The following is a 26,396-nucleotide window of genomic DNA, read 5'->3' on the forward strand; positions in this document are numbered from 1 at the left end:
CTGATTCATCTGTGACATCCGCGATTTGTAGGACACAAATGTATCTGGTCAGTACTTACGTGATAAAAAAGGATTACATACTAATACATCTTAAAGAAAAAAATGTTTAGGACTTTGATAAATGCAGATTTTTAAGAGTACAGATTAACAGTACTCCAAACATTTCCCCCACAGCAGGGCAATTCATTGTAAGCTCTCTCTCATGGCTGTAAACAGAGGAATCTAGGTGCTTACTATTTGCCAAGGAACATTATGAACTATTACTGTGGCAACACTGACCATAAAACAAATCAAATTTACCTCGTTAGGAAAAAGAAAGCCTGTATCCAGGCTCCACTTGGTGCGCTGCAAACCTGTGCAACCCTCACAACAACCCTGAATGACTGAAATGACGCCGCCCACTTTATAAACCAGGAAACCGACCTTGGAGAGAGTGCTCCGCCCGAGACTGCGAGGCCAAGAAGCAACACAACTGGAATGAAAGCCCAGATGGGACCCAAAAATCAGCTGCGTTTCTACTGGGCGATCTGCCATCTGCCGCCACAGAGTAAGCCTACTGTCTGAACCGTGAATTTAAGAGACTGGATTCAGGGGGTGCCTGGGTGGCTCCGTCGGTTAAGCGTCCGACTTCGGCTCAGGTTATGATCTCACGGTCTGTGGGTTCGAGCCCCGCGTCGGGCTCTGTGCTGACAGCTCGGAGCCTGGAGCCTGTTTCAATTGTGTCTCCCTCTCTGCCCCTCCCCCACTCACACTCTGTCTCTGTCTCTCTCAAAAATAAACATTAAAAAAAAATTTAAAAAGAGATTGGATTCAGGGGACAGATGGAGGAATACAGAAGGTTACATAAAAAAGGCACAGAATGCAGGGGAAGAGAGACAGATGACTGGGCCAGTTAGCCTGCCTCCAACCGACGGAGCCATTCAAGACACAGAGATGGACATTCTTTCAGTGAAAATTCTGAGGAAAAACCATCTCTAGAACAACATTTCTATAGCCTTCTGGTATTTAATCATTAGTTTGAGAAAGCTCTTTAAAATTCCATCTAATGCTTCTCTCTTACAGTCTGAATACAGTTATGCTGACCTGGCCGTTAATAGAAATAGCAGGTAAGTAAGCCCCTGTGTACTTACACACCAACCCCTGATAGAAAGATGGTTAAATTGTCGTAAGTTATCTGTAGTTCCCTCTGAAGTTCTGTACGTCGTCACTTTTTTAGCTTATACTGAAAATTAAAGAAGTTCAAAAAAACCAAGATGGATTTAATACCAGTAGGAAAATCCACTTAACATCAAAAGCTCTTAAACTGGAATCGTATAAATATGTTACAAAGGGCTGAAGTTCCAGGACTCCACCAGTAAAGCTTAGAACAAGAGGTGGTTCCAGTTGTTTGACTCTGATTTCTTCCACTCATAAGTCTACAAGACTTTTATTTCACTTAATAAAAATGGTGACATTATTTGTTTTTTAAAAAAATATCTTGGGGCGCCCGGGTGGCTCAGTCGGTTAAGCGTCCGACTTCGGCTCAGGTCATGATGTTACAGTTCGTGAGTTCGAGCCCCACGTGGGGCTCTGTGCTGACAGCTCAGAGCCTGGAGCCTGCTTCGGATTCTGTGTCTCCCTCTCTCTCTGCCCCTCCCCTGCTTGTGCTCTGTCTCTCTCTCTCAAAAATAAATAAACATTAAAAAAATTTTTTTGTAATTTGTTAATAACGATAAAATATCTATGCAATCAGCTGCCATTCTTAGTTCTAAGCTGACGTTAACTTTTATCATTATGATTATAAATAATTTCCTATGGGTGAAAAATCCAGAGTATGTAAATTCCAAAGCCAATTCTGACAGGTATTTCTGTGAAACATCTACTTCAAAAACAAAAACAGAAACAGAGGGACCTGGGTGGCTGAGTTGGTTAAGCATCTGGCTCTTGGTTTCAGGTCATCATCTCACGGCTTGTGAGTTTGAGCCCCGTGCTGTCAGTGCAGAGCCTCCTTGGCATTCTCTCTCTCCCTCTCTGCCCCTCCCCTGCATGCTCTCTCTTTCAAAAATAAATAAACACTAAAAAACAAAACAAAAACACACAAAAAAACCCCACTTCGGAGGGTATTACGTTTTATTGTATGAATGTCCAATGTTTTCTAGTACTTATCTACTAAATTTTACATGTTCCATTAAATAAACACTAAAGTACACTGGAATTCATAACAGAAGTAACACAAAGAACAGATGCTTGACATATAACCAGTAGGAAACTTATTCCCGATTTATCACCCAGTCCCTTTGATTAGAAATGCTTCTAGTGTTATGGACAAACTTGATCTTCTTTGAAATGTGCCGTCCACCGCTTTTCTGTTTCAGTCACAGTAGCTATAAATAGTTGTTTAAGGATCTCCTTATCTAAATTCCTGCCTGCACACAGAACAAAATAGGGTGTGATTATATCACGCTTATTAAAAGGACAGTTTGCCTATCAATTTATCAATTCCAAATCATGAAATGCTTGATAATCTTCAGAAATTTACAAAAACAAAGTAATTAGTGATCCCTTCAACTTTCTATTTCTAGTTAAGTCCCTTAGAACGAAACTGGCATTTCAATTAATTATTTTCTAAACCTGTTTGAAGAAAAGAGTAAAATGCCTACCAAGTTCTTATGAATGTTATCACATCATGAAGACAAATACATTAACTAATCACAGGGACTCAGACTGGTTAATCTTGCTACAGTTTGGCATATTATATCACTTCCAAATATATATTTGACTGTGCTTTAGAAATTTACCAATTTCACTTACCAATAAGAACCAATCGATTTGTTCTCTCTGTGTCATCGTTCCAGCTCAGCGGGGTCTCCTCCAGGTCATAGAGCTCATGGACACCTTGGACAATCACCTGTTTTAGTTTGTCTTTGATCGACACCAGCCCCTGCTCAGAGAGTGATCAATCAGCCTCAGTTCAAATTCACAGCAGAAAGTGTTATCGGATTATTGCCGTTCCATTTTCAATACAAACCCATAAAGATTCTGTGAAAATTACTTAAATCTAGTTATTTGTGCCTTATGGAAATAGTTTCTTACAGCCTCTGATTTTTAAATTTAAATTTCAAGCATTTGTGTACAATGTTTTTTAAAAAAAAAAACAGTCCCTTTTTGTAATAAAATACACGTATTAGGATATCTGAAAAGTTGAAACAACCAAATGATAAAACATGCATCGAATTCTAGTGATTTTTCTACTTTTAAGGATTTTACCTTGTTTCACAGTCTCAGTGGGACAATTTGAGGAGTTAAAGGATTTGGGTGATAATTTTTCACTGGGTTGCAATAAATGGAGCAGATAATAATGAAATAAAGGAAAAGAAAAATAAATCTATCTGGATACAATTCATTTTATATTGACTTGCAGAAGTGAAACAAATTATCTGATAAACTGGCTCCTTGAGGATGAAACAATTTCTCTGAAATGATGTTTGTTACACTTATTTGTTATTAACTTAATATACGTATTGCAAAACAGTAAGAGACAAACCACTCAAGGTCCTTCCCACCACAAAACTTTGGCGTGGTTTTGGTGTACTGGTGTATTTTAGGTGTATGTTCTTCATGTTTTCCTTTGCCCAGTTTTGTTTTCTCCTTTTTACACTGGATTTTAATATGTAATAGCTCCTGGGAAAGAATTATCTAAACAGTCTTAGGTTACTTGTAGAAGGACTCTGACCTTCCAGCTGTTACCAGAGTGAACACGTTAAACAAGCTCATCGGTAGAGCCCTGGTCCTCTGCAGCAGGGCGGAGAAGGAAGTCTATGAAGGGAGACTCACAGGGCTGTTGTGACGAGAGGAAGGACAAGGGAAGAACCACAGAAGATGAAGGGCTGCAGAAAAACCGTCACACCCCCAGGGACAAAAGCCACGCCAGGATGGTGCGGATGAGCCACTGAGGTCTGTGGTGAGGTCCTGGCTACAGCATCAGTGTAAAGGCCTGAAGGGCTGCTTCTGTAGTAACCGCTCCCCATTCAGTAGCAGGGACAGAAGCGGTCGCAGACTGAGACACAATCTGCCCGTTAGGATCCTGGACGGAAATGGTGCTACTGTCATCAGAGCAGCAGCTCCAGGATCAGGCTTAGCTCCTGTGGGTGGGAAGGACTTGGGAACAGACTGAGATTCACCCATGGCTCTGAAGCCAGTCCCAGGCAGAGTCAGCACAGGGAGTGAGCACATCTAAACCTGAATGGCTTTTTAAAAACTCTTTAACGTTTATTTCTTTTTGAGAGACAGAGACAGAGAGGGACAGAGCATGAGCAGGGGAGGGGCAGAGAGACAGGGAGACACAGAATCCAAAGCAGTCCCAGGCTCGGAGCTGTCAGCGTGGAGCCTGACGTGGGGCTTGAACCCATGAACTGTGAGATCATGGCCTGAGCTGAAGCCAAACTTCAGCTGAACTTAACCGACTGGGCCACCCAGGTGTCTCCTGAATGGTTTGTTGATAGCGTCAGCCTTCGTCATTCTAGTGACCCCAGGAGGTCAGCTGCTAACAGGAAAATCTAGTTACTAACAGTAATAGTAAGTAGTCATAAGAAAACCTTCTGGAAACGCGGGAGTAGACTGCTGAGTGGTTAAGCACACCACATAGAACACTGCCCCCTGGAAAAAACACCTTCCATGACATAAATCCCCAAATGCTAAGTAATGCGGATGGGTTTCAAACGCAGAGCAAGCTTTCTCCAGGTCTTCTGGAACTCTGTTTACAGTATGACCACTGTTTAGCGTCTGCTACAAGTACGAAGTAACACGGGTTCAGCCGCGGCAAGATTTCTAATGTTACTTCTGTCAATGAAGCGCTCTTGGAAAATTAAACACAAGAAGACAGTCAGCGTTCCCGAAGGGACCAAGCTGTGTGCCAAGGAAAGGAGAGGTCCAGCGAGTCAAGGTTATCAGCCACATCACTGCTCAGAACAGGAGAGATGTTTCTGAGCGCACAGGCTGCGTGAGCTGCAACGCTACATGCCAGCTATGCGCATAAATCACGCTTTATGCAGTGATTGCCAAAGCTTCTTTTCAGCAATGGAAACACCGAAAAATGAAAACAGACCAAAGTCATTTGTACTAAAACCAGCGCTTCTTCTAAAACCAAATACGGTGTTAAGTAACAGCCAAGAAAGGAAGGGGCCTTTGTCCAAAAGGATGAAAGTGAAAACCACACCGTACCTTTAGCCGTATGACCTCCATGCAGTCACCATCCTTGTTCCTCACATTCTTCTCCCACAGAAGATTCTGGAACAAGTGACATATTTTAATAAGACCAACCATTCCTCCCGGCAACAGCCGTGTAACCCAAACAGGTGGTAAGTCATTATCAGTTACATACTGCCCTCACCTGAATAAATACATTCAGACTTTCTTCCTTTGCATTTCCTGGTACTTCAAATGTCACTGTAAGAACGCTCTGTAAATCAAGAGAGACCATCAATAATGATTTTTTTAAAGTAATGTCATATATTTTTAAAAATCACAAGTTTTAAGATGCAAAGTATATTTACGTTTTAAGACATTAAATACATTAACCTTTAAGACAGAAACACGTTCATGAACACTTATGTTGCCTAACAACTACATCAGGTGTATCTTTGTCACTGTCTGGCTGACTTCTGATAGCAGCAATTCATTTTCTGTATTCTGCAGAGTTCATCCGTGGCTGAGCACTGAAACGGAAACTTTCAGAAGAGGATACTCATTGTTTAATGCATTCTTTCCAGGATTCTCAGCATGAAGAGGGAAGGTAATACATATACAGTGTATCGACTATGTTCTAAGCCAGGTACTTTGCCTGGGTCACTTCATTTCATGTTTCATTTACTTGTGACAACAGGCCTGTGGAATAAAAAGAATTATTGACATTTTATAAATTGGAGGAAAGGAGGCTCAGAAAAAATAAACTACTTAGATCCATGAGTAAAACTCAAAAGCAAAAGTGTACTTTCAAAAGTTCTCTGGGAACACCACAAAGGAAAAATTCACTTTAGCTCTGACCAAGCATATGCCAAAGGGAGAGGAGTATCTGGCCATGAGAATGACAGTATAATGTCACCTTTGGTTGTAGAAGGTTGACATCATTTAGAATGCTGACTTTGAGATTTATTTTTCTCCCTGCTCTTGATAAATCTCACTGTCCACTCTAAGGAACCTGAATCTCAAGATTTCCTGGTCACATAATCAAAGTCCAAAGCTCCACTGGCTACTGTGACCCCAAATTTCAACTTCATGATGAAAATACATGAGGGCCAAGCATAACATGATGGAAACACAAATCCCACCTTGCATAATCAGGATAATACACTCAAGCCAAGCTTTAAAACAGGAAGAGAAAACACACTAAAGCACAGCTTTGTATAATTTCCTACAACTGCAACAGTAATTTTATTCACCAACAGAAAATCACATAGGCTTATAGTAGGAAATATGAAAAGACGAATTGTTTTTTATACAAACATAGAGAAGAGCTAAAGGTAAGTACTAAAGACCAATCTAAGGACAAAATATACTGACGTTTACTCTCCACTGTTGCTAGTAACAGGAAAAACAGAAAGCACTTACTTGCTAAATATGAGACATGAAAGCCAACTAAAATTGACTTAGAATGTCAGATTTTTAGGGGCGCCTGGGTGGCTCAGTCAGTTAAGCATCCAACTCTTGATTTTGGCTCAGGTCACAATCTCACCGTTTGTGAGATTAATCCCCGCGTCAAAGCCCCGCGTCAGGCTCTGTGCTGACAGTGGGGAGCCTGCTGGGATGCTCTCTCTCCCTCTTTCTCTGTCTGTCCTCTGCTCATTCTCTCTCTCTCTCTCTCTCTCTCTCTCAAAATAAATAACATTAAAATTTTTTGAAAAAAAGATTAAAAAAAGCAATCACTACCAATAATACCAAAAAATGCATATCAAAACTTACAGCACATCATATAGCATATCAAATATGTAGCAAAAGGATGTAAATGAAACATCATTTGTCATTTTCAAAGGAAAGTAGCAAGTGAACCTTCAAAACTGCTTAAAATGTATTTTATTCAAGTTGGAGAACTTGGCTTTTCATATTGAAAAGGTCTCAACATAGAACTCAATAATGCTTTTTTATTCTTAAAGAGCTTCTACTGAGAATGGTTGTTGCTTTTGGCAGGTTAGAAATATGAAAATATTTCTAAGGGGTTCAATTAACTCCAATATGAGATAAAAAGGGTTTTAAAAATTAAGACAATGCAGATACAGATTTTAGAACTAGATGTTTTCCTGTACCAATAAATCCTCCTCGCAGTGGGCAGACCGTAAAGGAGATGAGATCTGTAAATTCCCAGGGCAGAAGTTGAGGGTCACAACTTGTTATCCCTCCTTTAATTGGCTCTACTAAATAAACTATGCACAGGCTGCCATTTGGGATTTCTTACCTTCCCACCCTCCAATCCCAGGTCCTCCTTACAGGGAGCAAACAAAGGGCCCAGGAAGATAGAGAGCTGCATTAAAGAGGATTCAGGGATTAAACTTTAGTAACATACCTACTATGTCCTAGGTATTACCTACTTCAGACTTCTTCCCAGTTCTAGAGTCGAATCTGAAATTAACTCTCCTTTTCCCAGACACAGAAAGAAGTAGAAAACTGAAGCAATAGGTTCCTCTAGTCAATCCAGGCCTGTTTCCCATGACTTCTGTCTTACCGCCCCAGCATCAGTCAGTAAGGCTATTCAGACAGGTCTAGTATGAGTCTGTCCTTGATCTATCCCATCTCCACGCCCCCTGCGACCAGCGCAGTGCAGGCCCTCGTCACAGGGGATCTCCCTGCTTGGTCTCCTGACTGCAACTCCAATCCAGCTTCCCTGCCCCTGCCCCACAGCACAGAGCGGTTCCCCGTGCCCGGCCCATCACAGCCCAACACCTTAGCTCAGGATTCCAGCAGCAAGCGGCCACCAGGACGTGTGAGCCAGAGTCCCCGTCTTCTAGAGCATGCTTGCCTGCCCACTTTGAGACATCCGGGTTGCTCTTTCCCTTACTTCTTCCAGTCAAACAAAAATCTACTTCTTGATGTCTTACTCGGAATAGGAGGTGCATCTTTGCAAGGAGTGTTGCTAACTGAAAAGGGGCACAAGGGAACTCTCTTGACGATGGTGGGAATTTGCTGTATTTGTATCTACGAGGGAATTACAGAGATACGTGTTCGTATGCGCCCATGGGCCAACGCACAGGCACAAATATACGTAAAGACACATTGACTTGTACACTAAAAACTTGTATGCTTTACTATACGTTAAAAGAAAAAAAACTGTCCTTCACAAAGCCTCAGACCCGCCAAACCACATGAGACAGACCATCATTACCCTGAATCCCACTGCCCTTTGTCTGCAATATTATATTCTGCCCTCTGTTTATAGATCTAAAGCAGGAGAGTGCATCAGAAAAAACAAACAGCCATGCTCTATTTACTGGTGAAATGACATACTGTCTGGGATTTGCTTTAATACACTCTAGCAAGGGCAATGGGTACTCACAGTTTCACTACACTATCCAACTTGACTGTATGTTTGAAATTTTCTGTTTAAAAAATACTCCAGCAAAAGAAGTGCTGGGAAGACAGAGGGCATAAAATCAGCAAACGTTGACAGCCACTGCAACCGGGTCACGTGTACAAAGGGTTCCTTTTGCTGTTCTACTTTTGTAGATCTTTGTAAAATTTCCACAATAAAATGTTAGAAATATACAGACGCATTAATGTGCACATACCTAAGCCCCAGTCCTGGAGACCGGAGGTGTGGGGACTACGGAGTATTCAATATTAAACGGGGATTCTGACGTTCCCCATTTAAGAATCACGGCTTTCCGCTCTTGTAACAAATATTCCCCAAGCAACCACTGCACACATGCCCCGTGCTAAGCAACGAGGAATCCATATCTGAGGAATGCACAGACTAGTACCAGGAAAGAGCATTTCAACCCACAACCGTAAGGCATCCCACACGCCACGCCGGGTCTGTGTGAGACATCGCAGGTACAGATTCTGGCCATGATGAGGGATCTCGAAAGTGACTATATCCTTCGTTTTTCCCTCCTGAGGACTCCTCGTATGGTCTCCCTCCCCCAGAAAGTCAGTAAGAATATGCCTCCAGTTCATCTTGGTGACTGCTACTGCGTCTTCTAAAAAATTCTACCACCAGAGAGCTGTATTTCTCTCACTCACGCCAAAGACAAGTGTGGATGAGTATGTTGTGACGTTTCTGAGCGAAGGGTGCCACAAACACGGTAGGACAGGCCCCCATAAATACGAGCCAAAGGGAAGACGAAGCTGCTACTGTGCAGGCCCCGTCACAATGAGTCATGCTGCAAAAAATGCGGGACAGTTTCGAGACAGACGCGGGAAGAGGTGCACTGCTCCCCCCCTTGCTGTCTTGGTCTGAGATGGAACAAAGCAGTTACCCTAAAGCTGCACCATCTACGACCTGCTTAAAAGGAGGGTGGGGACAGTGAAAACAGGTGACGTTTCTTCCAGGGTCTTCAACACTGGCCTCAGGAACGTGGTGTTTAGAGTGCCTAAAGGAACGACACCTTAAGCACTTCAAATTTACAGTGCTACCTGCAGGCGAAACTCAAAGTCAGTTTTTATTTAAAGAAGCCACACATGCTTTTACCAGACTTGTCCTTGATCTGTTAGTTCAACAGAGTTAAGAAGAGGCTGCACAGGGAGCCCCCGGGGGAAGCCGTTAAGCACCGATTCCCACCCTTCTGGTGGGAAATATGCTCAGCGACCTGAGAGCGGAGAGGCCAGAAAGCACCCTGTCCTCAGGTTCGAAACAACTGCTTTGAGGACTTCCTATGATGCATTAAGCTAGATGAGATTACCTCAAAAGCACCCAAATTCTGAAAATTATCAACACAGTTCAAAAATGCGTTTTTTTAGCAAGAGGAAAATACAAATATAATATACGTATATAGTAAGACAGTATGATATAGTACATAATAGTAACAGTATGTAATATAGTACATAGTAATAATATAAATGTAGTAATAGTTACAGTATAAAGTACAGTATATGGTCATCATATAAGTATAGTCTTAGCGGAACTAATTTAGTTTAAAAAATGCTTAAAAATTTTTTTTTAAGACTTTTTTACCTGATCTAGGTGAGGCTGTGTTGTTGGCACATGTTGAAGTTTTTTCTGCAAACTAAAAACAACTGATTATAAATTCAAAGATCAACATACTTCCGATTTAACTTTACGTGTTACTTAAAGATACCGAGCTAAGGAGAGTTTCCACAACTCAATCTATAACATAGTTCCAATTTTACATGCTGGTTACATGTTCTTACAGAGAGAAGCTAACAGACCGTTTAAAGAGTTTTCCTAAGAACGTACACACATTCAACAAACACACAAAGAGACTCTTAAATACAGAGAACAAACCGGTGGCTGTCAGAGGGGGTGGGGGATGGGTGAAACAGATAAAGGGGATTAAGAGATCTAAGCTTCCAGTTGTAAAATAAGTAAGTCAAGAAGATGAAAAGTAGAGCCCAGGGAATATAGTCCATAAGACTGTAGTAACATTGTATTACGGACACATAGTGACCACACTTACGGTGAACACCGGGTAATACACAGAACGGCCGACTCAATGGCGGTACCCGTGAAACAAACATTACATTGGATGTTATGCTTCAATAAAAGCAAATGTACAACACGTTCACATCCATACCTATACACACCATACTGAAAAAAAACTAATCTCTGGTGACACTATTTTGTGTGGTTGAATACATCTGTGGATATATTTCTTTTTAATTCCAACAGATCTATCACAGGCCTAGAAAAATACACAGAAGCATTTTACTAATGCTCCAAATTTCATCCACTCGCCCCATGCTCCCTAATGTGAAAATAATGCTGCTGTCTACCTCAAGACAGATAGAAGGGTCTATTTTTTCCTTTACCGGTGTTTTCCCTTGAATATATCTACTTATTATAAAGTAAGTAGTATCCGGAAATATAAAGCCTGCTATATAGTCTGTTACCTGGGACTGAGAAAAACCAGAAGGTCAGAATCTTACAAATGCATTGTTCTGATATGAAAAAGAGCGAGAAGATCAGTATGGCATAACAAATGATAACCATAACAGGAGCAGCAGACATTTAGACACTGACGGGGGTAGGCTGGGAGGAGGAAAAGGACTTAAAACCTTGCAGATGTTTTGCTTCGCAGAACAGTGAGGGGTAAATTAGTAACAGCAAGTTTAGAAAAGAGGAAAGGATTGTAGGAACGGCTGGAGGGAAATGAGCCTCACTGGAGGGGGTCTCAGCAGAGAAAGTGTCAAATTAAATCCTTCCCAGCTGGTTGGATTCTCCATTTTAGCAACTGAGCACAGGAGAAGTTATGCAAAGGCCTGATCCGCGCAGAGAGGGCATCACATGAAACAGCCACTCCTTTAAGTGTCACTAATGCATTATCACTGTTCTTAAGCAAGTGTGGAAGGAGATTACCTTTGAAAATGTTTGGAAAATCACATGCTCTTTCTCTATGTTCAATATTTAGTGCTGTTAAAAATAACTGCCAACGACTTGCACAGGAAGGAAAAAGTTCTCCTCGACCCTCTCAGGAGCCTGGCTGGTGTGGAAATCTGATTGCCAAACACAGATTAACAGGCGAAAAGGGTGCAAGTTTATTTATTGTAAGTTTTACGTGACACAGGCGCCTTCACAAAGAAATGAAGAACCAAGGAAACGCTTGTGCCTGAGTGTTTTTATGCTAGGTTTGATGAAGAGTGAAAGGTCATGCAAAGATAGGACAGGACGTGGTATGAACCAAGTGGGGTAAACGGGGGAAACTCAGAGGTCTGTTCCTGCACATTGCTCCGAATGTGCCTTGGTCTTCAGAAACAAGGCTCCTCTCCTCTGGGCACAGGGAGGGTACTTCTCATGTGAGACTTAGGACTCAACTACTTCAGAAGAAATGGGAGAAAATATTTCCAAATCACGCATCTAATGAGGGGTTAATACCTGGAATACATTAAAAAAAAACCTCCCAGCTCAGCCACAACAACAACAACAAAACCACCTGATGAAAAAATGGACCAAGTACTTGAATAGACATTGCTCCAAAAATGATCTACAAATGGCCAATGAGCACACGAAAAGACGTTCGGTATCTCCAACCACTAGAGAAATGCAAATCAAAACCACAACAAGTTATCAGCTCACACCCATTAGGACCGCTACTACCTAAAACAACAGAAAACAGCAAGTGTGGACGAGGGCGTAGACAGACCGAACACGTGTGCGCTGCTGGTGGGAAGTGAAAACGGTGCAGCTGCTCTGGAAAACAGTAAGGTTTTCCTCAAAAAATTAAAAATATAAGCACCGTATGACCCAGAAATCCCACTTCTGGGTACGTATCCAAGAGAACTGGAAACAGGAATCTCGAAGAGACATGTGCACACCCACATTCACAGGAGCATTTCTCCCAACAGCCAAGGGGAGCAAGCCGGCTGAACGGCCATCCACGGATGAATGGGTGAACAAAATGTGGTCCATACGTCTACTGGGGCATTTAGCATCAAAAAGGAAAGAAACCCTGTCACACGCTGCAACATGGATGAACGTTGAGGACTAAGTGAAACAAGCCAGTTACAGTAAGACGAACGCCATATGATTCCACCGCTTTCGGGTATCTAAAGTAGTCAAATTCTTTTTTAAATTTTTTTTATTTTTGAGACAGAGAGAGACAGAGCATGAACGGGGGAGGGGCAGAGAGAGAGGGAGACACAGAATCGGAAACGGGCTCCAGGCTCCGAGCCGTCAGCCCAGAGCCCGACGCGGGGCTCGAACTCACGGACCGTGAGACCATGACCTGAGCCGAAGTCGGACGCTTAACCGACCAAGCCACCCAGGCGCCCCTAAAGCAGTCAAATTCTTAAAAACACATCACCGAACGGTGGTGGCCAGGGGCTGTGGGGAAGGGCAAGTGGAGAGCTGTCAATCCATAGTTGCAGAGTTTCAGTTTTCCACAACAATGTGAATATACTGAACACTAGTGAATTGTACACTTAAACATAATTAAGATGATTAAAAAAAAAAAAAAAGATGCTGATGTCCAGGGAAGAAAGATATGTTCCTCTCCCTCAATAAAGATTCCTCCCAGGGAAAGGAACAGGAAAGTGATCCATCACTTCAGGAGAAAGGAGGAACCTGAGGGAATACCCCAAGCTAAATTTTTTTATGTATTTCATGCATTTTCTCATAGAAATAAAGTATTACATACAGTAGTTGGTGTACAAATATTAGTGATTGATCTCTAAAGTTAACTACTATTTACACTATAATTTCTACAGGAAAATGCATTACGATTTCCAAACATCCAATTGACAAAACTTTCAAGAACATCATTATTAGGAATGATCCCGTATGCCAAAGGAATGACAAGAAGCTTAAATCAAGTGTGCAACTGTATAAATCATCCCTGCGTCACAAATGAGAATAAAACGAAATTACAAAAAAAGTGAACAAAATACGGAAAACATACCTTATTCCAGAAAGACTGTCAAAGGCATGAAGATCTAACACATTAGAGAGATCAACTCTAAAAGGAAGAAATCCAGTATAAACAGTGTGAAATTCTGTGAAATGTATTTAATTAATCAGGAAAAAAAAATCTCTAAGACTCTTGCCAAAAATGTGGACATAAAGTTTAGTCAATATATTATACTATTTTGGGAAACATGTAAAAATGACAAGCAAGGAACAAAAAGCCCGTTGTAAAAAATCTTAACAGAATTTATTCATTAAATTCAAAAAACAGTGAACAGTATAAAATCAGGGCAGAAAATTACTTGATTATTGCTTCAGTGAGCTATAGTTTCCTGTTGGTGGTTTATGTTTGTGGGTTTGACCTGTAATTGTCTTTTCCATCCTGGAAATTTATGAGCCTTTCAAATACATTTTTGCAACCCCCCCCCCCCCAAAAAATCAGTGGTCGAACTGGAGCTCTTCAAAACAGCGGTTTATTACTCAAAAATGCAATGACAGAGGTGGTAACAGCACTGCAGTACCTTACCTTTGGAATTTCTGGAATTCTTTTACTTCACTCCCCCCCTTCCATGATATAACAGGTAATATTTTAAGAACAGGAGGAGCCAAACCTAACGTAGAAGTATTCACTCTATGCCCCGAATCTACAGCCAAAGAATGTGGTTTGAGATTTCATTTCCTTCAGAACGGGGTTGCCTAGAGACGGAAACTTCCCGTTTGGTGCTCTATCTGAACAAACATTATTAACGGGAATTATTCAGAGGTTATAATTAAGCCCCATTAGGAAAGCAGTGATTCACATCAGAAGAGAGTATCGTACCACAAACAGCAGCATACGTCTTGGTTTAAATACATAAAAGTCAATTTACAAAGACTACTGAATGAGTTCCAATTTTTACATGAGCCTATAAAACAGCAGAGGACAGTCATTTCTCTATAATCAAAGCTACAATGAAGGAATGTTTAAGGAAAATGACAGCAGTATAAATTTCAAAATGAGACTCTAGAAATTGGCCAACCATTCATTAAGTTCTCTCGAGGAGAATGAACCTTGGTCAAACTCAAGATTTTTTTAAAAGGTGCAAACATGTAAGCCCAACCAGCTCCTGTAACGTAGGAGTGACCAGCCTTGCCTGGTTCTCACACCGTCTGCTATAGAGCCATACTTGGGGCAACAGTACTGTTGGACTATGACCACTTACCCTGCCACAGAGCAAACTCCCATCTCACTGACAGAATAATACTCCAAAGTTATATGTTAATAGACTATGACAACATTTCAAATTCTGGACACTCTAGATGAAAAGAATCAGGAAAATCATCAAGGAAAAAAGTAAATGTTCCACGAAGAGATTTCTGAATACTGACTTACTGAAGAGATCAAAGCCTTAACATTAAACATCTTTCCATTTTCACCATGACCGCTGAGCAACTATTTATATTGACAGGTGATATTAAATGAGTGAAGCTCTCCCCCAAGTCTGTCCTCTTTATCAGGAAACAGCTTAAAGTTGAAAAGTACACCTGCCAATCCTAGGACTATCCGAATCCAGGCGCGCTGTGTGAGTACCAAAAATCAGTATTCACGTACCAGTTTCTAAAATAAACTAGTTTCACTCTGACAGTGTTCTTGAGAAACCACGTCACACATTTAGAAAGAATCCTGCTTGATACCCAGAATCCTTTGATATTTCCAAATACACAGGATCAACGCTAGACCTGTACATCTACAGAGAATAGCATCCCCACTGAGGCTGCCTCCACTGAGCCGCTGCCCTCATTCCCGCAGCAGAGCTGGGGGTGCCCAGGTGTGTGCCTCTCTTTTCTGTAGATGTGGGGGGGCTACTCGAATAAGGCTGGGGGAGCTCTGCTCTCCTGCCTCGATCAGCACTCCCTCCTTGGCAGGGGCCGTTGGGGAAATAGGGGGCACGGCAGCAGCGTTGGAAGGGAGGGGGGCAAAAAAAAAAATCTATAGAGGATAAAAAACAATACCAGTCTCTCACTTTATCTCACCAGATTCTCAATGGAGAGTAAAACAGGAAATGTCTAAGATTCCAGACTGGAGTTACCAGGGACCTGCCCCAAATCTAGTACCACCATGAAAAATAAATTCCTTCACTCATCCAATTAGAAAACTAATTTCCATGGCATGAAATATATTTAAGTTCCTCCTTTAGACATAAAACCATCAGCTATTTCCCAAACAGCAATATACAAAAATAAATAAAAATAGCAACACTGACTGCCATCAGTTTTAATGTGGTGGGAGGGGAGCTGAGCTATGACCCCAGGGTTAGTGTTTATGGTCATCTTTTTGAAGTTCAAGGAGTCTCCTGAACAGGTGCCACCAGCCAATTCCAGATCTATGAACCGTCAAACCCATCCCATAGCTAAGTCCTGAACTCTGGAACTAAATTCCCGAAGGCACTCCCCAGTGGCACCTCAAACTCACTATGAACCTCAACTAATCACCTTTTACCAAACCCCTGCTATCACTACCTCCTCCGGAAGCTGTTCCTCCTTCTATTTCCTTCCTTGTTGAACTGCACCATATTCAATCCTTCTCCCAGAACTTACACTGCTTCTAAAACCTTTCACTCACTCCTTGCTGCCCGCAGAAAAAAGATCCAAACCAGGAGTCATGGCATTCAAGACCCTTTGCGGAAAGTTCTCCTTCTCTTCAGTCGCACCTCTTTTTCTCTCTGCCGTACAACCATGTGCACTACTCGTTCTAAAATATTCAGGTCTCTGGAATACAACATCTTCCTTATGCCTGGAAAGCCACTGCTACTCTTGTTCATCTGGAAAATTCCTATTCACCCCTCAAGACTCAAGTCAATAATCACCTTCTCAAAATTTCCTGAGTCTTCATCAAGAAGAATTGAGTATTTGTTCCTCGATGTTCCTGTTCTCATAGGACCCTACACATTTATTATTCCTGTTATAGTAATAATATCTAGTATATTGGTTTTTGCTTATTTCCCTCTGTCTTCCCCAAATGCTCACCTACCTCAAAGGTAGTTTTTGCCTTACCCGTTCCATAAATCCTCTACAAGCCAAGACATGCCTACCAACTAGGAGAAAGTTCAACAGTTTGTTGAATGGATTAACTTATTATTGAACAAGTGGATTTTGGTCTTCCTCTGTTCCGTCTGCTGAACTCTCCCAGATTAAAAAAAAGTCAGAATAAGATAAGAATGGCACTTCTTCTGATCTTCCACTCCTACTTCTGCGGTCTACGTGGCCCATTAGAACCTCCATTTGCCTCGAAGTCCACTCAAGTCTTCCCAATAAGACAGTGCTACCCAGGATTCTTATTCCTCAACTTAAATACTCAGGCAAGCCTTTTCTATACATGCACATTATTATCTTGTTATTGTCAGTTTTACTACTATGAGCGTCTGTCAACCACAAAATGCTTGAGGGATCAAAATTTAAAAACAAAGAGACAAGCACAATAAAACAAAACTTCCAACAGTGATTTCAACTATTTTGTTAAAAACCAAATCTCTAGTTTCTAAACCGGGAAGCTCAAGTTGCTATGCTTCCAGGAATTGGAGGAAATATTTAATGTAAGATTCATGACCATGGTGAGGTCTGATCTTCACTGAAAAAGATCCCAATCCAACTTCAGTCCTCACAGCAAGGAAGTACTATTTCAGAAAGTCCCTAGATTCTCAGAGGCAACGGCAAACACAAGACACTGAAGAAACAGACGAAAAAAGGAGATTTTATTCATCTGTTCATTTGTCCATTCCAAGTCACGAAATTTAATCACCGCATGTTTCCTGCTCTATAACACGACAGAACGAATGTTAGAAATGTCATATAAACATCAAAATTGTCACACAATAAACTCTTCAAGATAAAACCTTTATGCAGGACATAAAGGTCTACAATAAAAACCAACAAAACGAAGAATTATGCACAGCAAATCCAGGGGCCTAGAAAAAGTGATCGGAGAGGTCTGTAAATACGAACCACGTAAACGCTACTGTGCAGAAACACAGCTATTTATGGATATGGTTTTTAACAACTTGTGTCAGCTTCGTGTGGGCGTCTGTGTGTCACTCTAACGAAGTGAAAATTGAAGGAGAAAGAAAATAGTAAATAAAAGGCAGGAGGAAGAAGCCAGATGACTGAGGAATGGCTCTGGGACGAGTCAGACGATCAGAGCTGCCCTGCGCTGGAATCTGAAATGCAAGAGGCACATTTGGTGCGCGCTCGTCTAGGCCTCCCACTAAGGGCATTCTTCCGCTACCTGTGTCGGAGGACCGGGGGCTTCTGAGGACGCATAGCGAATTAGCTCCCCAGCTGTTCTCATGCATCCAAGCAGCTGCTGCCGCTGCCTCCCGCCTCCAGTAGTCTGTCAGCACCTCTAAGCTCTGCCCCAGCAGACGGGCCTCTCCGCTGAGGCCCCTTATGCAGCTCCGAGGAGACAACGTCTGAAGGCGGGAGCGGGCTGGCACGAGATGGCCTCAGAGCCGTGGGTTCCATCAGCTGCTTGAGCCACTCTTGCTAAAAAATGAGCTTAACGACATACCCCCGGAAGAAATTTTCTGAAATCCTAAGAGCATTCAGTGGAACACAGAATTTAATCCACCGAAATACACTTCACAGATGTTTCAAGAACACATCTATTTTATAAAGTAATGCACATCTGTATGAACAGAATGAAAAGACAGAAGAACCTACAGGAACTGGAAATCAACATTTTAAAAACGATGCATTAGGAACTAAAAGGTAAACCTTCGGTGTATTTTTACACGACAGATTATTTTTGCAACTGTACAAAAAACTAAGCAGTTTTTTAAAACTACTAGGCCTTTTGAGCACCTCAAACTAAGATTCCTAATAGTATACTTTTACAGATTTCTATACCAGTTACTTTTTTGAGCGGTTCTAAGTGTTTTCTTCCTCATTAAGCAAAAGCGCAGTGACACGGCCTTACCATGGCTCGGTAGTCTTAGCTACAAGGAGAAGCAAACATATTAACCAAATATGCCAAACTAATTTCATTCAAAACGTTTTGGGGCCCCATTTTTCAAAAATGCACATACATCTTTCTTATAATAGAATCAAGCACATTTATCAATTTCTTAGTAACTACTATGAACTAACATTATTTATTGTTAATATTAGTAACAGCTTTAAAAGTACCTTGATCTTTGTGTTTCTAAAATTTTTCCCAGTCCATTTATTGATCTGAAATAAACATAAAAATGAGGAAGAAAGGGTTACAAAGAGTACATGTTAAACTTTTTAAAAATCGTTAAGGCACACTGTTTCTAAAACAGGAAGTAAGCATATACGAATATATCTGGAGTGAGAAAAAAATAAAAAACAAAACTTACATTTTTTACAGCTTACTATTTATTTCTCTTTCTAATCATAAATCAGGTATATTCCACTTAGGTATTAACACATGATACACAAAAATCTACTGCACAGCTGAAAAACCAGGGGCTACTTAGTGAATTATAAAGAGACCCTTATAAATGATTGAGGAAAATGATTCATACATAGCCAGTACTTCTAACGGTCTCAAAATGAGCGGACCAATCAAAATTTTCACCAATGCTCAATTTTCCACAAGCACACACTGTGCAAATGGCTCTACATGCGCTGGAAATCAAAACCTGGCTTCGAGGGGCTGTGACCCCAGGCTGTCCTCAGGATCCAGAGTGACGCCAAGTCACACAACCAGGTTCGTTCACAGGATAATCTCTCCGGTTCCCTAACTAGAAACTCTACCCACTCCGCCGGCCCTGCCCCTTCTGATGCTACGATGATGAAATAAGATCCCCTCGCTAAGGGAAAACGTTCAACCAAAATGCTCGCTAAGTCCCTTTCAAAGCACTGTCCACCTGACCCATCTGTCTTTATCCCATCGCCTCCACTGCCCTCAGCGCTACTTGCTTAACACACGTGCCTTCTGTTCTGAGGCAGGTCACTCTCTCTGCCATGTCACGAAGTTCTCCATCTTCTCTGTATAACCTCGTGGCCACTTCCTCTCAAATATGTCCACTTTCTTCCAACTTCCCAAACTAACGCCCCGTCAGCTGCCAGTCTGCGAGGTACAACGGAGAGTCAAAAGCCAAAAGGGCTGTAACCCACCAAAGCACTTTGTCCAAATTCTTTTCCGGGACTGCCGTACGGGGCAGGCTGGCAACAAGGCTGACGGTCAACACTGCTGATGTTAGAAACCCAGGTTTAAATAGTCAACATGGGGACAGAAAAGCCCGGTAGTAATAATCCTTCCTTTGCTGCCAAAAATGTTTGCTGCGCGATTTATGTTCTCCTTTCCAGCAACCACAGTGATGCAGAGGATTTTGAAAAGAGAAACAAAATTTAGGAGACCAGTGTGAAAAGGAGTAAAGGAAGCAATCTCCATTCACTGCCTTCATCGTTCTAGACTTTTCAAAATTATCAACCATTTTTCTATTTCTTTCATAATGTTATTCACTGCAACTTGAAATTATTATGTAAACTAGGAAAAAAATCTACACTCTGATAATAGTAGCTAACAGAGCACTTACTGTGTGTCAGGTGCTGTGCAAAATTTTCCAACACTGTCTCACGTAACATTTAAACGAAACTTAATGAAATAGGTATTATTCCTGTTTTAGAGATGAGACTTAAGAACACAGCAGGGAACAGACCAATGAGTAGAACCCAACCCGATTCCAAAGCCCATCATCTTAAACGCTATGCATCACTACCTGCCATCCACCTGGAGGCATTATTACAGTTTTTTAGAGTAAAGACTCAGAGGATATTAATATTAAAATAATATAAAATATGCAGAAAATATTAATTTCTTTCTTCTTCCATTATTTTTTTTTTAATTTTTTTTTTAACATCTATTTATTTTTGAGACAGAGAGAGACAGAGCATGAGCAGAGGAGGGTCAGAGAGAGAGGGAGACACAGAATCCCAAACAGGTTCCAGGCTCTGAGCTGTCAGCCCAGAGCCCGATGCGGGGCTCAAACTCATGGACCGCGAGATCATGACCTGAGCCGAAGTCGGATGCCCAATCAACTGAGCCACCCAGGCGCCCCTCTTCTTCCATTATTAATCACTGCAGCCAATCTCCTCATGAGCCTTACCTTTACTGATTCCATTTATAACATACTACATGAATTGGTACTAACAGAATCAAAATCCGATCGATGTCAGCAGATTATATCCATTAAAGAGGACTAATAATAAAAGCTACTGAAGGTCTCTTTGCACAAGGCATTTATTAGGTCCAAAAAAAATAATTCAAAGTCCCTGAACTCTAACCTCATTTGAAAAGTCCAAATGACTATTGGATCATTTCACACATATTTGAGTACCGTTCGCATTGTCCTATATTGACCAACCTTGGCCACGGACACTGAAGATATTAAGACAAACTGGAAGACAGGCATGTTTAGTTGACAGCCAAGAAGAGAAAGTCAATGAGGGTTCAGGGAAATGAGACCACCTGAGTCAGATGAGACTTCATGGATAAGCAAGGGAGAAAAAAAAGGGGAAACCAGGAGGACTCTAGACAATGGGTAACACTGCTTTAAAAAAAAAAAAAAAAAAAAAAAAGGAAGGGCACCTGGGTGGCTCAGTAGGTTAAGCGGCTGACTTCAGCTCAGGTCATGATCTCACCATTCACAGGTTCGAGCCCCCGCACTGGGTTCCGTGCTGACAGCTCAGAGCCTGGAGCCTGCTTCGGATTCTGTGTCTGTCTCTCTTTGCCTCTCTCATGCTCATGCTCTGTCTCCCTCTCTCTCTCTGCCTCTCCCCTGTGCATGCTCTCTCTTTCTCTCAAAAATAAATTTAAAAAAACATTAAAAAAATTTAAAAAAAAAAGCAAAGAAAAACAGAGACAGTGAAGGAATTCAAGGATTGGCAGAGTGACAGTGAGAACATGTAAGAGTAAAGAAAGGATCTGGCAAGATACATCCATGGGAAAGTAAATCGTCCTGAGTAAAGTCAGAACTTCATTCAGGGAAAGAGTCAAAGAGAAGACAGGAAAAGGAGGATGGAGTCAAAAGACCCTGAGTATCAGTCTATGAACTTTGAACTACACTCTGCAAACAATGGGGAGTAATTTTACATGCTACTAGTTACGTTACAGTCAATCAGTCAATAACAATATATGATTCAAACTCAACCTTGATCCTACGTATCTACAGGGCAACAGTTATAGTAAAAATATTTTATATAGTACACTTTGGATTTGTAGGTAGTTAACACTTAAAATGTCATACCTAATGGTTGTTCTTAATTTCTTTAAATCCTCTTCTGAAATCAAGTCTGTTTTATTAATGATGATAATATCTGCCAAAGCAACTTGCCTAAATTGGCAAACAAAGAACAGATGTCAAAAGAGAAATGTTAAGAAACTGAAAACAGAAAGCCCTTTCAGATCAAATATTCGTTAAGAACTATATAGTACTCTATATAGTAACTGAATTTACTCTTAACCTATTGATCATTCTTCAAATGAATAAATGTATCCGTCACTATATAAATTCAGGATTCTCATTTATTCATTCAAAAAATATTTACTAAGTGCTCTCACGTGTGACTCTGAAACTACAAATATAAGTCCCCAAAAGTATGCAATCAAGGATGATTTTCAACTCATAATTTTCTTTGTAAAGAAATGTATACAATTCAGATATTCAATATGGTAAAACATGGACAGTCTACTGACTAAAATATTCCATGTAACAGTTACCATGATTTTCAAAGAAACAGAAGACATTCACTTAACATTAACACTAAACAGTTTTTTTAAAACTACTCTTCAGGAGATACAACAGGATCCTGAGCAAATATCTTCTTCATCATTACAAATAGGTATTTTCTCTGTAAAACAGATACGCAGAAATTCAAGTTAAAGAATACCATTGGCAAAATGCTAGAGAACACAACAGCTTACTATAATCAGAAGTAGCAGAACTGAGGATTCTTTAAACTGTCCTCAATTCTTCAGCAAGTTTTAATCACTATTAATATTTTTTCCCAATTCTAGTTTCACGCTACTTGAAGACACAGCCAATTGTTTCAAAAAACATCGTCAAATTCTCAAAAATAAACTAACTTCAATTCACTGAGAAAAGCAAGTTTCAACAGTATGTACATAACAATTCCATTTTTGTTTAGGTAAGTGTTCTATGAATAAAGATTTAATGTGGACGTCTCAAAAGACAAACAGTTACAATCTTTAAATTGGAGGCCTTCTACGTTTAACTTTATTTTGCCTTTTATGACACTTCACTATTTCCTATCTGGCTTATTTACATTTGCTATAATAAACATATTTTAGCAAGGAAAACGGTTACAAAAATGCTTGCTCAGTCTAACCTGAATCAGACCTATACACCAAATGCAGTGTTTAGGCAGGATTACAGAACCACAGAGTACCATATTCCAAAACGACAGGGAGTGAACTGCCTGCCTGCAGTCTATTACTGATGTCTGCCTCACCCTAGCAAATCTCAGGGAGCCCCTCTCTTAAACGCAGCAGCCCACTTAGCAGCTATGGTCTATCCCAGAGTCTTTTTCCCGTTAGCGAGAATATGCTTAGGGGAGGCAAACTAATTTAAATATTTCTAAGTCTAAAGACAACCCAATTAGGAACATACAGGTGTTTAAATACAAAAAAGTTCTAAATGCCAATTGAAACGATTCCCATATCTGCCCCTCTGTTGTTGTTGTAACAGTAAACATGTGACTCAGATGAATTACTACTGAAGACCGTAGTAAGTCAGCCAGCTCTTTTCTCCACAATCATTTTCGATCCCCATGAAATTGTAAAAGAACAACAAAAATAGTTTTAAATGTTCCCTTTTCCCTAGCTCCTCTCAAAGAACTGCTGTGCCCAATACTCATTTTATGCTACAATAAAAAAAAGTCTTAAACAAAATTTTAGTCATTAGACCATTATAAATAGTTAGCAATAATTCAATTATAGGAAAAAAGATAAAAAATTTGCCTTGACTTTGTTTTTATATTTCTTAGTCTGGTTTTGGTTTTCACAATAATTTTCTCTCCTCCATCAGCCAGGAATCAATATACACTTTAAATATGAATACCTAGAAGCTTCATTGATAAGGCCATCAGGTTTTTCTTCTTCTAAATGCTAAACAAAAACAAAGTTTGAAAAAAGTTACTGAGGTATAACACAAAATCTAATGTCAACACAAGGAATTTTACTTTGGCGAATCCCTTCTTGCTTCTAATGCAGACTTCAGCAAGTTCTATGACTAAATACACAAATGCAGAATTAACTTTTCTAACTGAAAGCATTTTATTCCCCGTTTGTGTTATCCTATAGTAAACCTGAGGGGGGTTCTTTTGGGAGGGGACAGGACTTAAATTTTGTTCCCCTGACATCTCCTTTTTCAAAGGAAAACCCTCCAGATTCAAATCATGTCAATAAAAACAAAGAACATTACAGTTCAAATTTTAGGCATTTTCTTTTTTATAAAACTGTTTTTGTTCTAAATAGTCTTTATTATTTGTATTTTTTAAAAAAGAGATAACTACTGAAATAACACTTTCTTAAAATCTAATATACTTCCCTCCATTCCAATCCCACACCCCATCCCCCCCAGCCGAATCATACACAATATGGGCTCAGTACTGGGCCCTTCATATTCCCTAGAAACAAAAAAGCTGTGGGAAGGACACAGCCCCAGTTCTAGCCTAAAGACAGTTTCTCATTTACCGAAACCCACACCTGAGTGATCTGGCCCCACAGTTTAAACATTTCTTTTGCTGACTTCTGCAGAGTCAAGCTAGCACCAAAAAAAATATTTTGACCTTGACTTAGGAGCCCACCAGGTAGTTTTCATCACTCTGGAAGCAGTTACTATTTTTCCATAATCCTACTTAAAACCCTAAAGGCATCAATGCCGTAAGGTTCATCTCTGCGAAATGTTCTACCTTCATTATTTTAACTCTCAACAGAATCTCCTTCTCACAATAAGAAGCTGCCTACTGAGGTGGGAAGCAATTTGATTATATTAATGTTCTTTGTATTTGAAATCAAACTTCACAAATTCTTACCTTCTTTTACATAGTCTCACTCATCCTTCATAATAATCATAGAAAATGGCTAGTCTACTCCTTTTATAAAAGAAGAGACTGAATTTACTACCGTCACTGTCACAGGATACCCTATTATAGGGATATTTTTCAAAAATTGAAAACATGCTCAATAGAAGTAAACTGAACATAATTTTAAAAACTTGTGAAAGCTTTTCATGTCATATGAAATCAATCTTGTATACAGATGTTACATAAATGTTAACAATCGCATAAGAGTATACTCATAAAGACCACCTAAAAATTACATTCAAAATTATATTATTATTATTATTATTATTATTATTAAAATACTGTATCAAAAACTGTTCCTTGACAAGAGACAAAGTTTACTATTTTTGCTAATCACTCCTGGCCTAAGGCTACTGCATTCTGTTATCACGCCCTGTAGAGAACGAGGCTGCTACCATTCCGGAAACAGCATCAGGCTCAACAATTATTTGTCGAATGATTCTAGCTAACACTTCCTATTTGCTGACAAGGATACGTGGATGCTGTTATTTGAAATATTATATAGTGTGCAGCCACAATTCCCTTTCTATTCAGCAAAATCTATTTAACAAAGGCATCTGTTTCTGAAAGATCCTGGAATAGTCTAGTTCTTTCCAAAATTTGAAATGTTTTTCAAAATATTGTAGTGTTGACCTTTTAGAAGATTTACATATGAGTTTGGGGCTATATGGCTGTAAGCTGGTGGGATATAAAAAAAGATATGGCAGGAAAATGACGAGATTTTGTTCTCGAATTTCCATACCTAAACAGAACCAACAGTGGTTTCTCAAAGTTACCCGGGTTTTTAATGCATTTACTTCTCCAAAAGATTAGAAATCTACACTCAAAGCTACGTAACATTTTACTACCTTCTGGCAACCAAGAAGTTATCAAATATAATAACACATTAAAATCCCCCAAATACATACAGGCCAACATATACAACTCTGTTACGAATAAGACATGTAATCCTCACAAATAATTACAGAAAAAGAGACAGAAGCCCTGCCCTATGCCTATGTGAACCCAAACGTGAAGAAATAACAAATGCACGTTAACATTTATTTTCTCAAGGTACCAGCCCAACATTTCCCCTATGCAACTCTTCCTACCTTCCCAAGTCAAACTTTGCAAAAACGCTAAAACAGCGTCTGTTATTCAAAAGGACATTCTCCAATACTGGCCCTTCAGTCAGATGACTTCCATTTATAGAGTTAAAAAATGGGAATTTTGATATTCTATTCTACCTGTACAGGCAAAGAAGGAAAATATTTGTAAAAGATTTTTTCAAAAATTTTATAATGTGTGTGTGTGTGCGCGTGTGTGTATCTGTTTGAATGTATGTATACATAACCCCAAAGGATTCCTCATGTCTGCTTAGAGACTACGGCTTTTGCTTATATATTTAAAAAGATAAAAATGATTTGGGTACTAATTAATCTAACACACCCAAAAATTTAGGATTCAGCCCTCCAACTTAGCATATGGGAAGACAGAAAGAAACCCTCTGAGATAATGCCATTGTAGACTCTATTTCAATACAGGCCACAGAATGTCCTTCTCTGCAGAAATAGAAACAAGCTGGACCAAAAGAGAGAGAAAGACAGGGGGAAAACGCTGTTGTTGACCAAAGTGGAAATAAAGCTGGTGTCAAAGATGTCACATGACATTTAGGAAAAGCAGCGGCAGCCATCTCTTTCCAGTGGCTTGATTATAGCTCTAACACTATCTCAGCTTTTAAAAAATGATTATTGCATAATGTCAG

General features: G+C 40.2%; 1 protein-coding gene across 1 annotated transcript in view; it reads right to left on the bottom strand.

The window, feature by feature from the left end:
- Nucleotides 1-2,091: 2,091 nt before the first annotated feature.
- The window catches only part of ZNG1A (Zn regulated GTPase metalloprotein activator 1A), a 50,988-nt gene continuing 26,683 nt past the window's right edge, over nt 2,092-26,396 (bottom strand). The window contains exons 7-15 of the mRNA XM_015064503.3: nt 23,626-23,672; nt 21,793-21,879; nt 18,704-18,748; nt 13,539-13,595; nt 10,139-10,190; nt 5,369-5,437; nt 5,200-5,265; nt 2,791-2,920; nt 2,092-2,405 (exon numbers count right to left, since the gene is read on the bottom strand). Of these exons, the coding sequence (XP_014919989.1) occupies nt 2,299-2,405; nt 2,791-2,920; nt 5,200-5,265; nt 5,369-5,437; nt 10,139-10,190; nt 13,539-13,595; nt 18,704-18,748; nt 21,793-21,879; nt 23,626-23,672 (660 nt within the window). The 3' untranslated portion in view covers nt 2,092-2,298. The remainder of the gene's footprint in view (nt 2,406-2,790; nt 2,921-5,199; nt 5,266-5,368; nt 5,438-10,138; nt 10,191-13,538; nt 13,596-18,703; nt 18,749-21,792; nt 21,880-23,625; nt 23,673-26,396) is intronic.

This window comes from Acinonyx jubatus, chromosome D4, assembly GCF_027475565.1.
Source record: "Acinonyx jubatus isolate Ajub_Pintada_27869175 chromosome D4, VMU_Ajub_asm_v1.0, whole genome shotgun sequence".
Lineage (NCBI taxonomy): Eukaryota > Metazoa > Chordata > Mammalia > Carnivora > Felidae > Acinonyx > Acinonyx jubatus.